This window comes from Pristis pectinata, chromosome 7 (genome assembly GCF_009764475.1).
Source record: "Pristis pectinata isolate sPriPec2 chromosome 7, sPriPec2.1.pri, whole genome shotgun sequence".
In the NCBI taxonomy this organism is placed as follows: Eukaryota; Metazoa; Chordata; class Chondrichthyes; order Rhinopristiformes; family Pristidae; genus Pristis; species Pristis pectinata.
The window spans coordinates 98,158,537-98,176,168 of NC_067411.1; the positions used below are offsets into that span (position 1 = coordinate 98,158,537).

General features: G+C 38.2%; 1 protein-coding gene across 13 annotated transcripts in view; it reads left to right on the forward strand.

The window, feature by feature from the left end:
• Positions 1-17,632, forward strand: part of mef2cb (myocyte enhancer factor 2cb) — a 191,553-nt gene that overhangs the window by 132,918 nt on the left and 41,003 nt on the right. For 6 of the 13 annotated variants that reach the window (XM_052020240.1, XM_052020243.1, XM_052020246.1 and 3 more), the window contains one exon: positions 10,218-10,361. The exons of 3 other annotated variants lie outside the window; for them this stretch is intronic. In XM_052020240.1, the coding sequence (XP_051876200.1) occupies positions 10,218-10,361 (144 nt within the window). Of the gene's footprint in view, positions 1-10,217; positions 10,362-10,417; positions 10,556-17,632 lie in introns of all 13 variants that reach the window. 4 more of the 13 variants (XM_052020245.1, XM_052020242.1, XM_052020248.1 and 1 more) reach the window with 2 other exon arrangements.

The following is a 17,632-nucleotide window of genomic DNA, read 5'->3' on the forward strand; positions in this document are numbered from 1 at the left end:
ATTCTGGACCAAATTAGTTATTAAACAAAACCTTGGGGAATGACAGTGGATCTATGCTGAATTGATAGCACTTAACACTACCTCCCTCCACCATAAGTGTCACCAAATTCAGGATTAATGGACAAACTCATAAGTCCTGAACTTGCTGGCTAGCATCCACCAGTGGCTTCCTGGTTATACTCCGATAATAGACTCTATATGCAGTCTAGCAATGGAGCAGTCCTTCCTGAATTCCCCAGCAATTACTCTGGCGAATCTGCCACTAAACCTATGCCAGGTTACATGGTCCAGGAATAACATGCCATCTATTTGAATAGAAAGGAATGGCTGTGCAAGAGATGGCTGAGGATAAGTTAACTTGCATTTCAATTATTATTTACATTACTATTTTTAATGACTGGAAGGTTTGGAAGCATTCAAGTCCATGATAGCTTTGATAATTGACAGAGCCTTGGGATTTGGCCTTGTTGACTATCAATGTTGTATTTTACTGTTTCATAGCAAAGGTTTGCTGTTTCACTAAAGCAGCCAGCATAATCAAAGAACCGACCCACCCCGGACATTCTCTCTTCTCCCCCCTCCCATCGGGCAAAAGATACAAAAGCCTGAAAGCACATACCACCAGGCTCAAAGACAGCTTCTATCACGCTGTTATAAGACTATTGAATGATCCCCTAATACGATAAGATGGACACTTGACCTCTCAATCTACCTTGTTGTGACCTTGCACCTTATTATCTATCTGCACTGCACTTTCTCTGTAACTGTAACACTTTACTGTAACTGTAACTCTGCACTCTGTTATTGTTTTACCTTGTACTACCTTGACGCACTGTTCAAAAGAATTGATCTGTATGAACGTATGCAAGACAAGTTTTTCACTGTACCTCGGTACAAGTGACAATAATAAACCAATTTACCTGCATGTGTGGTGCCATTATGTTGTGCAAGACCCTGCCGCCGTGCAGGGTTTCCCATTCAGGATCGGAACTTTACTGACTTGTGAGTTGACACCAGATGATTGTTAGAAAGTACAAACTTTTTCCATGTATCCCTGGCTTTCTGCTAGCAGCAGCATGTTCTGGCCCAATAACTTCTGGTTTAAAAAAAATCAAGTGGTGGCATGAAGAAATTTTGCCATGGATTTTCCCAAGGTTTCAAAGTCAGTTGGCTGAAACTTGCTAACTTATGGACTGAACTTAAGAATTCAGTATTGTTTCACCAAGTTACAAGGGATAAACCACTATTTTACTTTTATCTCGAGGCTTTTAACTGAATAAAATCAGATTATTCTGGTAATGGTCGGCAGACCAAGCAGCATATGTGGGGAAACACTCCAATAACCTGAGTGAACGGTCACTCTGTTATGCTGATTATTTTCAATGTTTTCTGTTATCATTTCGGGTTTATAGTATTTTTTTTATCAGCTGAATATCTTGCACTCCTTTTGTTTTTAGGTATTGAATCATTTTGTTTCACTTTTTGCATTTTATATACTGAGAAGCATGCTAGATGTACTAATTTCTGTCATTCAGCTGACCTGGATACAGAATGAAAGGCAATGAAACTGATCTTTAAGGCACTGAATTGCTTTTTATTACAAATTTATATTTGCATTAGGATGGAGAATATTATTTCTGGTTTTAAATAAAGCATAGTTTCCTTTAAGCAAAATATGTAACTGTACAGTGTGATGACCTACATTGTTTTAATTCAGTACAATTTATATCCCAGCAGGGCTCCTTAATTTTAATATGATTTGCCTTTACATGTTATCAGATGATTGTGGAAATGATATCAATTTTGATGTCAGGATATCAGTCCAAATATTTGTATCCTTTAGATAAATTTATTTTTATCCCTGACCAAAGTTGTTTATTTTACTTAAAAGAATATTTGGATTACAAGGCCAGGCAAAGAGCAATATCAAGTAATAGGAATATGTAGCATATTTCAAGCTATCTCTATTGACCTGCTTTGGTGCTTCAGATTGATATTAATAATTCTATCATATTGTTTGAAGAGCAAAATTCTCTAAGTGTTCTGCCAGTATTTCCTTCTTAAACACCAAAAATAGAACAGCTGCTTTCATTGCCGCTGTGGAATCTTGATATGTGCAAAATGGCTACTGTACTGACTTTTTAAGTAACTACACTTCAAAATAGTTCATTGTATATGAAGTGCTTTGGGATATTTCTAAATAATATGATATGGTGTAAAACAAATACGTGTCTTGTTTTTAAATAGCCCGGTCTTAATGCAGGTTCTTTCCAGAAGGCAGATTACATGCAAACTCAATTGATGATGTTGGGCCTCTGAGAGTGTGCTATTTCTGTTCATAAGTTAAATAATTGAATCTTGTGTTCCTATTATAAATAGAAAATACTATATAATTTCATGAATTCCACTAATTCCAATCTCTAATTTAATTTAGAAAAAGAATGGAAAAATATGTTTAGAATGCTTTATGGTGAAGATTTTGTATTTTGAGAACTGCATTGTCATTGCCGTGTTTAAGCTTGATCAGTAGGAAAGAAAAAAGCAGAAAAATTTAGCATGTTACCAGAAGTGAAGCAAGGGATCACAACATATTTTCTAGGCTAGGGAAATGTGGTTTTGACAATGTTTAAATGACGAAGCTAGAGACCAGGTTCTTTGGCGGTTAACAGTGAATGTTATTGGAGACATCACAGACAGAGAGCCATCTATGGCTATGTAGCTGTATGGTCAGCTCTGATTGGCTGTTGTCGAGTCATCTTCACCAGACAACAGGTGCAAATTTGCTGACAGGTGTGGATATCTTGGATAAGTAAAATTGCTGATGGTTAATGATGTAGCCACGTGTTAGCTTATAAAATGCTGAGCTCTGGCAGAACACAAAGCCAACTTGCATGCTTTCAGATCACTTGATGCTGGAGCTGGCCTTCCCCCATGGCCCTGAATGAATTCCTGGGTGACAGAGTCCAAGCTCTTACGAAAACCTGTGAAAATGGTATCTGTGTGCTTTAGGAGTGTCTGAGAAATGTAATCCTGCCAGTTGGGAGATGGTACAACAATTCTGAGCTTATGTCTGGAAGGCATTTACTGGAAATTTACAGGCTTCAGTCAAGTTGTCTCAGTCTTATTGACTGCTGCAATTTTTGTTTATTGGGAGATGTATGAGGATAGTTTTCGCAACGACGTGGTCCATAATTGTATTTCATTGGTAAAAGCCACCCCATCTGCCGACAAAGAAAAATAAAAAGCGAGTGCTCTGTTATTTGGAAACTTAAACTAAGTAGCAGAATAAGGAATTGTGACTCTGCAACTGCTTTTTGAAGTTAAGGTGGTTTTATTTATTGATCTAATACAGATTCTATCATTACAAGTGACGCACAAGAACTAAATTGTATATATTTGGTCTGCATTTAGAGGAAGTATGTTAACAGCTAATATCGTGATTTACATACATTTGTAAAAGTTATTTGATAGATTAATTTTAAACTCTTTAATTTCTCTTTCATAAATAAAACTACAAATTATTAGCAATTTTCCATTAACATTTTTATTTCTTAAGGAAGTTACTGATGTGACTTTTGCACCTGTCAACAAGGAATATTACTGGACAGCTGGCACTGTCAGTAGAGGGGACACTGGCTGTCAGCTGCACGAATCCTGGCAAACAAGATAAAGGGAAGCTGACAAATTCAATGTTCAGCCATCAGGTGGCAAGAACCAAGAATTACTACTATTATTGTTCTATGATTACATTTATGCCAGTATTAAGTTGCTCATTTTCTATTTACTATCTATGCACATGTAAAAAGATGACAAGTTTGACATGATAAAAATAATAGCAGCAAAATTCTGAGATTTATGATCAGAATGCGAGTATCTTCTATGTACCTCATTGTAGCCTTCATCACTGACCCTGCTGGAATTTGCAGCCGGTAGGAGGGCTCCTTATTTGTCTAAGCCAGTTGGGTTCAAGTCGCACTTTGTGCACATCTCCACCACCTGCTATTCCATGACCTTCCTGACTTTGCTAAACTCTGGCATATACTTGCACGTTGGAGAGAAAGGAAAGATGCGGTTGTGTGGGGGATAGCTACGTCCTCTTCCCTCAACCCAATTAACTGGAGCCCTGAACAAGGCAATTGGTCTGACAAACTTTTAAAACAATATAGCCTCGTAATTTGATCAATGAACACACAACCAGATAAAAAGTTATCCAGTGCAAATTGCACTAAAAATCGTTTGCTGCTAGAATCACGTTTGACATGAAATTAGACCAGGGACATCCATATATTATTTATAATAGAGTGTATAATGTTTTTGTAGTGTCAAATGGGCATCTAATGGCCTTGCAACCTTTCAGTGCCCATTTTTTCCTTTACCCAACATAAATTAGAGCTCAAAGGTATAACTTGCAATCATCATGGAATATCTCAGCACAGCTAGGACCACAACACTGTTGCCTTGATCTTTAAGGGATGCTCTGCTGACATCATGAGATCTGACATAGCACCTTCAGAAGTTACACAAGGTTGCTCAAACACCTTGTAAACTAACAGGTTATGTCTTCTCTATCCTTTAGCTGCTGACATATGCATTTATTGGGTGCTTTATGTAATGTCACAACTGGTGAAGTTGCATGCACAACCCTTCTAACCGATGCATGGAAGGGTCTGCAGCAGTGGCAGCAGCTGCCACATCTTTAGTGTCACTTATCTCTGCACAACAAAGGATAGGATATGCTGTAAATGGGGATGCATTGCAGCAGTACTTTGTGTTCAGATTTCCTTACAACAACAAAAATCAAATGAAAGTAAAATCTAAAATTGTAACATTTGGATCATGCACCTTCAATTTCTGGTGCTTTTCTTGTTGTACTACATAATACATGGGTTTAGATGTCCCAGCACTAAATCACAGTACCTCCTTTGTGGCTGTGGATCTACATCAGCTTTGTCCTGACAGCATTTAGTTCATGATCCTTCTCCAAGTCCTCCAAGGAATAATGGATATGTGGGCTGCGGGGGAAAAACTCTCTTTGGTGATGCCATGGCAGAGGTGGTAATGAGAGTATCAGATTGCACTTGCCCTTGTCATGGTTTGTGGTTCAGTTGCCCTGTGCCCATTAGGTGGTCTTTTTCATCAGGAATTTTAGACGGAACATTTGCAAGAGGCTTCCTCTCTTTTAGGGTGGCCTCCATCCTATCCCTTCTCTTTGCCTAAATGGTGATAGAGTCATAGAGTTATACAGCATGGAAACAGGCCTTTGGCCCAACTTATCCATGCCTACCAAGGTGTCTTCCTAAGGTTGTCCCATATGCCTGCATTTGGCCCATATCCCTCTAAAGCCTTCCTATCCATGTACCTATGATGATAAAAAACATTGAATAGATTTTAATTCATAATCCCTTTGAAGGCTTGACCTCCATAAGAGGTGGTGCAGGGATGGAATGTTGCTGTATCTGCAGGTTAACTTCTAATAATGAGGTGAGTACAGATAGTTTGGATGGAATATTTCAATTTGGGTGTGTGTGTGTGTGGTGGTTGCACATCTCTGACTGAGTGTCGGCATGATGGAGCAGTATTTAAGTACATAAGAAATAAAAGTGGGACATTTAGCCCTTTGTGCCTGCTCTACCAGTCAATACCACTTACCTGCACAAACCCCATAACCTTTGTTTTCCTTAACTTCCAAAAATCTATTGATCTCTGACTTGAATAAACTCAGCAGCTGAACCACTGAGATAGAAAATTCCAAAGATTAACCATCCTCTGGACGAAGAAATTTCTTCTCATTTCAGTCTTGAATCAGTCACCCCTTATTTTGAGGCCAGGCCCCCAGGTTCATGACACACCAACACCATTCTTTCCTTTACCCCTTCAAGCCACACGAGATTTTTGTATGTTTATTCTAAACTCAAGAGAACATAGGGCCTGTCTAATTAAACTACCCCTCATGGAACACCCCCCCGCCTATCAATTAGTGAATTTCATTGCACACCCTTTATTGAAATTATAAACTTCCTTAGATAGTAAAACAAGACCTGTTTCACCAGGGCTTTATTATATGAAAGTCACACATCTTTATTCTTGTACTCAAATTTGTGGCCATAAAGTATGTACCATTTGCCTTACTAGTTGTTGCTGTATCTGCAGGTTAACTTCTAATAATTAATGTACAAAGGGCATCCAGGTCCTTTGAACAGTCCTTCCCCATTTCTGTTCATCTCAAGCTCACCATGACATAGCTGGTAAAATCATGAAATTTCACATGTCGTTGCTTCCTATTCAGGGATTCTCGTTCCTGTCCAGTGCTGTCCCAACTACTGCCTGCCAGACTCTTCTGAAGGAAGCCCTAGTGGGTGTCTTCCATCTCCTCAATCCCACCCTAAATAAGCAAACAGCACTAAATTAAATGGTGGTTAAGCACAGCAGCAAAGCTAAAATCTGATTTCTATACCTTTCAAAGTTCCAGTAATTTTAATATCTTTCTTTGTGTGTCTCTAGGATGTATGATGTGTGTATTCTGTATATGTGTGAATGGCCACGTATGTGTGGATGGAAAGTGCTTGTATCTGCTGTGAAATCTGTACAGAATTCCATTTCGTTCAGCTTGATTGTTGTTGCCTGGTTTGCACCTCTTGTTGATTAAACCACAGAAGCAACAACTGATTGTGCAGGAGTAGACGTGAGATATTTGCCACATCCCAGTGGCCACGCATCTTTTTTCATTGTGTAAACCAAATTTCGTGCAACCTATACCTATATCTGTACTTGCCGCTTCAGTGCTGGCTTAATTGGGAAATCTTCACATGTTATTATCTATCTTGGGTTTGTTAGTAGCCATTTTGGAACATTTTCATTTGCAGTCTGCTTATATGTTCTGTTTGAATCTGCAATACAATTTGGGGTAGCAATTGTTAGTTATTTTACACCTCCAATTGTTACATGCTCTATTAAAAAGAATAATCAATCTGCAGAATGTTGTCAATGTAACAAGGTTTCTACAAAACTCACCAAATTTCTATTGCATATATTACAATATACAAACATTCTAGTGTCATTGACTTAGCAGTGTTGCTTGACAGAATACTGACTCCTCTCTTTCACCTTTTATCCAGAGTTGAGTAATAATTGCTAGAACTACAGTGTACTTAGGTAGTAGGAACAGGATATTTCAATTACAGAAATAATTATTCGGTAGAGTCATTCACTGCAATCAAATGAATATTTGTCTAGACGTAACATTCCTCTTGTTGACTCACATGGAAATGGAAGATCAACGTCAGAGGCACCACAGTCAACCACGGTAACCACATGGGAGAAAGCATAAAAGGGCTCATCAAATTTTGGACCCAAAGTTTACAGGGACCAACATTCATGTCTATATTTCTCTAAAGATTAATGTTTATGCTAAGACCTCAAATATATCTTATATTGTCATACATGTGGCTAGAGTATACTCAAATTCATTTCAAGGTCACAATCTCAACTTCTTAGCTTCAGGATCATTCCAACCAGCTGCCACTGATCCAGTCAGCCTACACTGAAGAAGAGGTTATCAGATGGAGAGAGGAAATGATTCAAGGATATTTACTGTTGTATTCTCACTGAATCATGTGACAGTTGAAAATGGAGAAGGAGCATTCAATGTAGTATTAAGAACCTTGAGTCAATTTGCTGGTAAGTCCAGTGTTAACGGTGGAAGGACCGCACCACTTCCCTTAACACCTAGCCATTTGGCCTACGAAGGAACGCCTGCCAGAACTGTCATGGAGTCTGTAGGTCCCTCATGGGTCAAATCAGTCACCTCAAAACCCCATCAAACCCGAGTGGAAGAAAGATATCCTTGACCCAAGAGACTCCCTATGAAAAAGAAGAGAACACCACATGCCATAGTTTGCTGCTTACAGTTATATTAGGAAGGTTACCACAGCTCTACGTTCAAGGAGCAAATGCTTCATCATCCTTTCCTCCAGCATAAAGGATGAAACAAATGGAGCAGGAGGATTTGTTAAGAGTCATTGTCCCACCAGCTACTCAAGGTCTCTTTTAGTAACTCTTAAGGCAGATACGTAGTGGTTAATGTGACGCTGTTACAGCGCCAGCGATCCGGGTTCAATTCCGGCCGCTGTCTGTAAGGAGTTGTACATTTTCCCCATGTCTGCGTGGGTTTCCTCCGGGTGCTCTGGTTTCCTCCCACATTCCAAAGACGTACGGGTTAGGAGGTTGTGGGCATGCTATGTTGGCGCCAGAAGCGTGGTGACACTTGTGGGCTGCCCCCAGAACACTTTACACAAAGATGGATTTCACTGTGTGTTTCGATGTACATGTGACTAATAAAGATATTTTATCTCTATCTTCCTCCCCTCTCCTAACTTCTGCAAATATTCTTCATATGATAGCATTCTATAAGTTGTGACAGTGGTACTTATGTTATATGTGAGTTCCTTTAAGGGATGGCCATTGAGATCTCAGCTACATGGTTAAGTGCTGGCAATTATGCCATATTACACTACAAATTCATTTGCATCCTCTGAACCAGGGAAATGGTTACACATTTAAACATGACACCGCTGTTTTATGCAAGCCACATTAGAATATCATGATACTGGTACCTCACTAGCCCCACAATGTAATTTGGCACACCTGAAAAGGGTAGACAAGGAATTGATAGGTGTGTGTCTTGTCCATATTTAGATTTGGAATTTGTGTTTGTAATATCATTGAAGCCACAGTGTTCACTATTTTAACTATTGACATAAGCACATATTCACTAAAGTGCAGAAATCTGGACATTGTTGCCAGTATTACCCTGCTCCTCCACAGAATGTGCGTTGACACTTCCAAAAAATCAGTCATTGAACATTCAATAGTTCAAAGCTGTGGTGGAAAATATGGGGGATGTAAATCATGGATGAGAGTTACGGATGAGAGAGGACCAGAGATGAGGAGAGAGAAAGTTGGACCTTTATTCATGATGGGAATGGGACTTCAAGGATCAGGACCTCAGGGATCAAACTGAAAAATTGGTGGTCAGGGGCAAGATTAGCAGGGAAATGAGTATGAGTGAGGGGTAAGTAAAAATCTTAAAGGGAACCTGCTGATAGACAACCCTTGTACCAGACTTGTCCATTGACCAAGTAAGTCTGAACTCCTGTAAGTAGCACAGAACAAGCCCTTGCCTTTGTCTATACAAACTGGTCCTCTTGTGCATGGAGAACCTTGAAAAAATTTGGTGATGATGACCCATGCAGAGTTTAGCGAATGGGTTTATGATTGAATTTATTTTGTATCACATAAGTTGTTGCACTGCAGAAGAGAACTTTGAGGCATGCGATAGAGATTGCTTTATTTTTTGAACATGACTTTTCCACTTCTAAATCAACTGCATATGCATAACACCATCTTTTTTTTTGCTTTCTATAACATAATTACAATCTTTTATTTTAATTCCTATTGTACCATCTGTGAAAGTTCTTTAGCTTTGTTGGCTGTTGAGTCTACTGGATAATTTCATTGTTTCTGAATGCCATCGATCCCTTGTAGATGACGTCAAACTGAAAGTTATGTTGGAATAATACAAGTTGATGCTGCACAGCTCACTAAATCTTTGTGAACAGTGTGCTGCATCATCAATGACACTAACCACAAATTATGAGCCATTGAACTGGTTTGTTGTAAACCTCTGGGGTTGCAACAGAACTTGTAAATCACCATCAAAAATATACCTAGAGTTTTGCCCACTACATTTTTTATTTTTGAAACAGAGGAACAGTAACATACTTTCTTTTACTTTTTCTATAACCAATTATATCATTATTTCTAGAAAATAATTTTTGGAGCCAACGATATGGGGGAAGAAGTGTTCACTTTTAAAGCTTAAATTTATATTTTAGCACCCAATTGCTGTTATGTAACCTTGAGACAGAAAAATACTGTTTCAATTATATGCATTGTTTAGTTGTTAAAAATAGTGCTACATTATTCCAGTAGAAAAAAGTGTAATCATCCAAAGATTGGCATTTGGATGAAATTCATATGCACCATTTTTAAGATAGTCGCTTTAGTTTGACTTTTTTCACTTTGTATTTAGTTACCTTATTTGATCTTAATTGGACTGTAAAATATATCAAAGTCCCTCAGAGTTTAAAGATCCTTTATTCCGCTGTGCCCCTTGTAATCAGTGCAGAGGTTTGAACTTTACAAATTATGTATTTCAGACATTGAGAAAGAAGGGACTAAATGGGTGTGACAGCCCAGACCCAGACGCAGACGATTCAGTGGGTCACAGCCCTGAGTCTGATGAGAAGTGCAGAAAAATAAATGAAGATATTGATCTAATGATCAGCAGGCAAAGATTGTGTGTAAGTACAAGGGCCCTCCTTTATTTTTACTTTTGATATTTCTCTGAATCTGGCAGGCATTGAACAAGAAAGAAAACAAAGGCTGTGACAGCCCTGATCCTGACTCCTCTTATGCGCTCACCCCACGCACTGAAGAAAAATACAAAAAAATTAATGAAGAGTTTGATAATATGATCAGGAATCATAAAATACCTGTAAGTACCGTGAGTTAGATGGCTGCTCTGCTAATGACTGCTGCAGTAATCTACCCTATCAGTGCAGGTTTCTTGCATATAAATTACATTTCAATCTATCATTATGCAGAGTACAAACAAAATAGGATAATAACTAATATTGGCCCCTTAAAGCAGTAATACTCTCATTAAAATAGTTTTTACATACCCTTTCACCTGCTTATTCAAGTAATTGGGTGTCATTTAGAATATTTGAGTTGTAAGAATCTAAAATTAATAATAAAATGACCAGCAAAATCTACAAACACGAAGTTTATTTGTAAAACACTTGAACTTCAATGCACAACTATGAATGAAAGCCAGAATAAATAAGATCTTAAATAAAACCACAAAGGAAGTGATATATGTGGAATCATATATTCTGTATCTAAATTAGAATATTCTGATCCATAGATACACTCTGTCTTCCTAAGTAGAGTCAACGTGTTTCAGTAACATTTTCTTATGTTTTATTGGACAGAATATTTAAGTGAAAAAAAGTTATTGACACTTTTTTCATTCACTTTCCAAAAAAATATTGAAGTACATCCATCCAAGACATACTGTCTCTTTATACATACTAATAACAATCCACTTTTCATAAAGCAATGTTCTTTAATAATGTAAAGAAGACAGCAATTTTTTGGAATAATTTAAATTTGTTGGAAGTAATTTCTGAAGTAGTTAAATTTCATCATTCTATTGTGAAATCTGACTGAGTCACGTGCACATATATTGTAACTGTAGGAATGACTCATGACTAATTAATGTTCCCCCTCTCAAAAATGGACAATTCACATTTCAGTTATTTTCTTTACCTCAGTTTAATTTAGAGTATTACTTGGAGTATTTGGAGACTAGAGGTGATGGTGAGCTCCCTCTGCAGTGCTCTGGCAATTTGCCAGACTTACACTTTCTGATGCCGTTTTCGTCAGTGTGGTTCTTTAACTCTCCCATGCTATGTCCTCATAGCCTACATTAATGATATTGACAAAATCAGGTTGTGTGTGGCAGATTTCAGTGCAATTTCATACTGTGCTGCCATTCATCCAAGTACAGCATGACACCATTTCATAGAATGCTTTATATCCTTCAGAGTGAGATTTTTTTTCAAATTTCTAACCTAAATTTAAACTCAGGTGCTCTTGATAAAAGAACTCAAAAGACATCCATTTTCATTTCCAATAACAGTTTTTTTTTGAGAAAATCTATTTTCACACGGTGCATTTCCCCATTGTTACTCCCCACCCAGTTGGTCATTATTATTGTGCAAATGAGAAAATTGTAGGGACTACAGGTACCAACCAGAAGAGTATTCTTTCCATTTAATCACATGCATTTATTTACTGAACATTTGTCTGGTTAGTAGCACAAAATAATTGCTTCACACAGCAACTTTGTGACTTGCACAAAGCCACAAATGTACAGATAACATGCCTACAATACCATAACGGGAGCAAGGAATTTCATTGTATCCTGGGGTATATGACAAATAAACTAAACTAGTAACTGATAGTTATAAACTTGCAGCCTTAAAAAAATAATTTCATTAAAATAAATGTCTTTACTTATTGAACGAATTGATTTGATTTTTTTTAATATTTAAAGTAATGCAAACATTATCTCAAAATGAAAAATTTGTCATAAAAATGAAACCTGATACCTGTACTCAAAGGGTTAAAGCTAACTGCTTGCTGTGTAGAGAGTCATTCTGCATGAAATCCTGTTGATGAAATTCAAACACATTGTGTGCTGGGGTGATTTAACAGGATTACAAAAATTGCTTTGCGTCCCGTCAAGAACATTTTATTTTCCTGCCTTAACACTAAGCTATTTCATTGACAACTAAACCAAAACCTCAACACACATAGCCATTCATATGCCTAGCCAGAAAACTGAGAGAAATAACATAACTTCTGCATGTGCATATTGTTGCATGAATGAAGAGCTTACCATGGTGGCCACCTTATAATGCCATGTGGTCTGCTAAATTGGGTTTCATATTTTCTTTATTTTTTAATCTATAGTTATGATTGTGATGATGAGTAAACAGTTTTTCTTCTTAACACAGCAATAATATTGCAATGGTCAGTCTAAAGATTTATTTTTGTTTTTACTTTTGCTCTTAAATGCAATATGAGGTATGGAATATGGGCAAATGTTTCTGATGTGATTTAGAAAAAGTGATTTGGAATGATATTATAAAATGTATATTACTGCCTCCAGCTTCAGCTTGACGGTTCAACTTGTGGTCAGTGTGGTTAAAAGAGCAGAGCGTCCAGATCCCACTACTGAATGCAGTCATTTCAAACAGGAAGGATGGCACCATCAAAATGACAGCCTGCTAAAGCCCACACAAACATGGTGCAGTATCACCATTTCAAATCGCCTTCCTCAGTAGACCACAAAATAAGGATGGGTAGGGCTGTACTGAGCAAAATTGAAATGGTGGAGGGTTGACATAGATACAAATGAAAATAAAAACTTATTGAAGACCTGACTTAACCGTGGGTACCCTGAATGGTCTTGAGGAACAGCTTGTAATCCAGAAGCTCCCATCAGCAAAACCCACAGACATAGCAAAAAGGACATTCAGTAACATTTGGAACAACTCTAGTAAAATGACGTGTAACAGAAGTTCCACAACATATTCATGTGGAAAGGGATAGAGGTAGTGTTTAATCATTCGTAAGCTATAAATATTTTTATATTAATAATAAAAGATTAGTATTATTACATTTAAAGAACAGAGTACTTAAGTTGATAACCAGTTAATCAGAGAAAAGGAAAGCTGATAAATTACCTGGAAAGATAAACAATAGACCTGATAACAAGTCAAAACCATAGAGTTAACCTAGGATAGCAGACAGAAGTGTGTGAGAGGGAATATCCTATTTAGCAATGTCCTACTACACCCCATCCACAGCAGTTTCCCCATTGTTTTGAACAGCTAACAGCAAGGAGAATTGGAAAGAAGTATGCTGTTGCTAATGCTGTTCTAAGCTCTAAAACAATTAGGGCATCTCTTGTCATCACTTAATGTGTAGCTTTTCTTCTCTCCCTGTGAAATGGAACGTTTTCTGTTCAGTATTCACAAAGAAATATTAAGTGACTATTTTGATAGTCTTCCAACTAACTGAGACATTGCACCATCAAAGAAAGAATGACTTCCATTTATAAAGCACCTTTCACAACTTCAGGATTTCTCAAAGTGCTTTACAGTCAATGAATTACCTTTGAAGTGTACTCACTATTGTATTAAAGGAAATGCAAGAGCCAATTTGTGCACAGCAGATCCAGTAATTCAGTGATCCAAAACCAAAATACTGCAGAGGCGGGATATCTGAAACAAACAAAAAAAATTGCTAGAGAGACGTAGCAGCCAGGCAGTGCCTGTGGAGAAGGAACCAGGGTTAACATTTTCAGGTCCAGTAACACTGTCTCTGTCACCAGAGATGCTGCTTGACTTGCTGTGTACTTTCACATTTCCTGTTTTTATATAAGCTTTAAAAATATTGTTTGAAAGATTAAATAATTGGCCAAGGCACCAGGAATAACTTTCCTGCCCTTCTCTGGAACATCATTTTGCATCTGGAAGAGCAGACAGGCTGAAGGTTTAATGTCTCGTGTGAAGGATGGTACCTCCAACAATACAGCACTCCCTCAGCAGTGCAATGGAATATCATGCTAGGCTTTTGTGTTCATGTCTCTGGAACATACAGTATATTGAAACCACAACCTTAAAGATCAGAACAAGAGTGTTACCCACTGAGTCACACCAGTCACTGACTTTGAGGAATTTTCATACCACTTTTTCTGTCTGACCTTCCTTACCTTTTGATTATGAAAAGTAACCTTACTCCTCATTTATTAGTGCCTCTAGTGAAAGTGAATTGACTGAATTAGACTCCCTGCAGAATATTGCAGCATCAGGAAACTGACTAATCCTCTTATGCTTTTGAATTATTATTACTTTATTCAACCTGTTACTCTTCATTATGGGTTTTCTATGCTCAGGAGATGCCTCTCAGTTCACGTGTGGTGTTATATTTCATAATGTCACACAATATTTTTGTTTCTCATCAGGTCAAGTTCATTTTAATGTTAAGCCTGTATGACCTGTTGTTTGAGATTAACTGTGACTTCTGCAAAAATGCATTTCTTATTTCAACCTTAAATAAGGTTATTAATAAAATGGGAGATGCGCGTTTATGAATTTGTTCTCTGTTGCATAACTAGCTGTTGTTCTTCCTCTGGTGGTGTGGTATTAATGGAGCCTCATAACATTAAAGTTATTAAATCTTATAATGCAGTCAATGGCCATTTCCAATAAGAGACAACCTAACCTAGGATAGAGTGGCATTAGTATCACCAAGTCCCTCACCTTCAACATCTGGGCAGTGTCACCTTTGATCAGAAACTCAACTGAACCAGCCACATAAATACTGTGGCTACAAGAGTAGGGCAGAGGCTGGGTATCCTCTGGTGAGGATGAGTAACTCTCTTCCTGACACACCAAAGACACAAGTCATGAGTATGATGGCATAGACACCACTTGCCTGGATAAGTGCAGTTCCACCATCACTAAGCAAACTCAATACCATCCAAGGTAAGCAGCCCATATGAATGGCATTCATCACCACCCTAAATATTCATTCCCTCCACCATTGACTGACACACTGTGGCTGCTGCAGTTTCTATCTACAAAATAGACACAGTTGGTAAGTGAGGCTATTCTGACAGCTCCTCCTAAATCCACAGGCTATTATCACCAAGAGACCTAATGGAATCAGACACATGAGAGCCCCATCACCTGCAGATTCTCCTCCATGTCACACAGTGTCCTAACTTGAAAATACATCATTGATACTTCATAATCACAAGGCCTAAATCCTGGAATTCATACTCAATCGTGTTGTTCTGAGCAGTTCTGCCCACCACGCTTTTGGAAAGATATGTTTGCATTTGAGAGGATGCAGAGGAAGTTGACGAGAATGCTGTCTGGTGTGGAACACTTCATTTGTGAGGAGAGACTGGATGTACTGGCTTGGTTTTCTTTGGAGTGAGGGAGGATGTGATTTGGGTATACAAAATTATGAGGAGAATAGATAGGTGGATAGTTAAAAAAAAATTTCCCCGTAAACATTGGTATATGAAATAAGTGGGCATAGTTTTAAGATCAAGGGCAGGAGGTTTAGCTGAGATCTGAGGAAGAATATTTTCACCCAGTGGGTAGTTGGAATCTGGAACCCGCTGGGAGGGTGTTGGAGACAGACATTCTCAGGACACATTTAAGTGGTATCTAGAAGAGCAATTGAATCAAATGCTGGCAAACGGGATTAGTATAGATAGGTACTCTATGTACCCATGGATGTGTACATAGAGTCACATGGAGTCAGCATGGATGTGGTGGCCTGAGGACCTGGTTCTCTGCTGTTTGACTGACTTTGTAATAGCATTGTGGGATAACCTTCACCATTTCAAGAAGGTGACTCCTCACCACCTTCAAGGGCAATCAGGATTGGGCAGTAAATGCCAGACAATGCCTAAATCATGGAAAACAACTAACTTAAAAACAAAATGCATTATCCAGGAATTGGTGAAATAATAGTAGGAATAAAATAATGCACTGGTGTTTCAAATTTTTCCACTGTAAATCAGGCAAAAAAATTACATGAAAGCAATTTAGAATTATAATGCAATAAAAATTATAAGCGAATGTTTAAATTTGTGCAAGAGTAGTGCTGTTAAGTTTGATGATTGCCTCTTCTTTTCAAATGCTCCACTTTTTGTAAAGAGAATTTTAGACCTATTAGGAATCACTGTATGCTAATTATTTAAGTACTAAAGAAGTGAGGCCCATTACTATGTTCCATTATTGTCAGTACACACAAATAAAGGCTGTGCTATTATCCTATTTCAAGTTATTTTCAGATTTTTTTAGATAACTAATTTGTATATTACAGACATCAATTGTTTCTACTTGTCAGTGGTAATAAAAAATACGTCGTCTATGCTTTGGAGTGGATTCAATAACACCAATATTGACAAAAATGAACTAGGATTGTCGTGCATAGCTTGAAGCCAAAAATCCCATATAGGGCAACAATCTGAAAGCTGCTTAGCTTGCCCATAGTAGGGGAAAGTGTGTGTGGGCATCAAACTGACAGCAGTTATTTAGTTTGCAATGATAGCTACAATGCCTCTTATTGAGCTGTGGACAACCATTTTGTGGGAATTCTCTGCTCTCCCAGGGACAGTAATGAACTTCAGTGTGAAGCTGAATGTGTCAACGATGCCCTCACTATAAGGGAGATGGCAGCTGTAAATTAAAGAACAGGTCTTACTAACGCGAAAACTCCAAAGCTCCCACACTGCAGTGCAGGGAAAATATCAAGGCGAGACAGACCTGCAGCTCAAATCTACAACATCACTAGCAACAATGACTTGCACTGATGTAGCACTTGTTAATTATATACAACTTGAAGTTCCTGGCAGCTTGCTCTGACACTCAAGCATATAGTAGACTGTGACATATGCTTTCAGGTTTGCTTTGTTGATCATATCCAGAATTCTATTTTGGGATGAGTTCATTTCCTAAAGGAGGTGCAACCTTGTGCTATTTTTATGCTTCCTGACCATCTGCCCTGATGGTGGCAAGGAATATCAGAATGATACCTTGCTGCTGCACTGGTTTTAGGGCTGCAGAGGGTGATCTGCGTGCTGTAGTAGACAAAAGGATTCAAAGTGTTTAAGATCTTCAAACTACTTTTGGGAAACCAGCTCTATAGTCCCCACAATCATGGAGCCATACAGCACGGAAATGGGCGCTTGCCATCAACCATCAAGCAGCCCTTTGCAGTAATTCCATTTTCTATCCTCCCCACATTCCTGTCAACTGTCAGGAAAGTAAAAAAATAACTGCTGAAACTGGGTGAAGTGCACCCATTAGGTAATGTCATCCTGGCAGTCCCATTTCCCCTCACGTTAGCTTTACAGGGATGTCGAATGCAAGAGCCATCCTCTATCGGTATTTTGTATCACCTAGAAAAAGGAGCA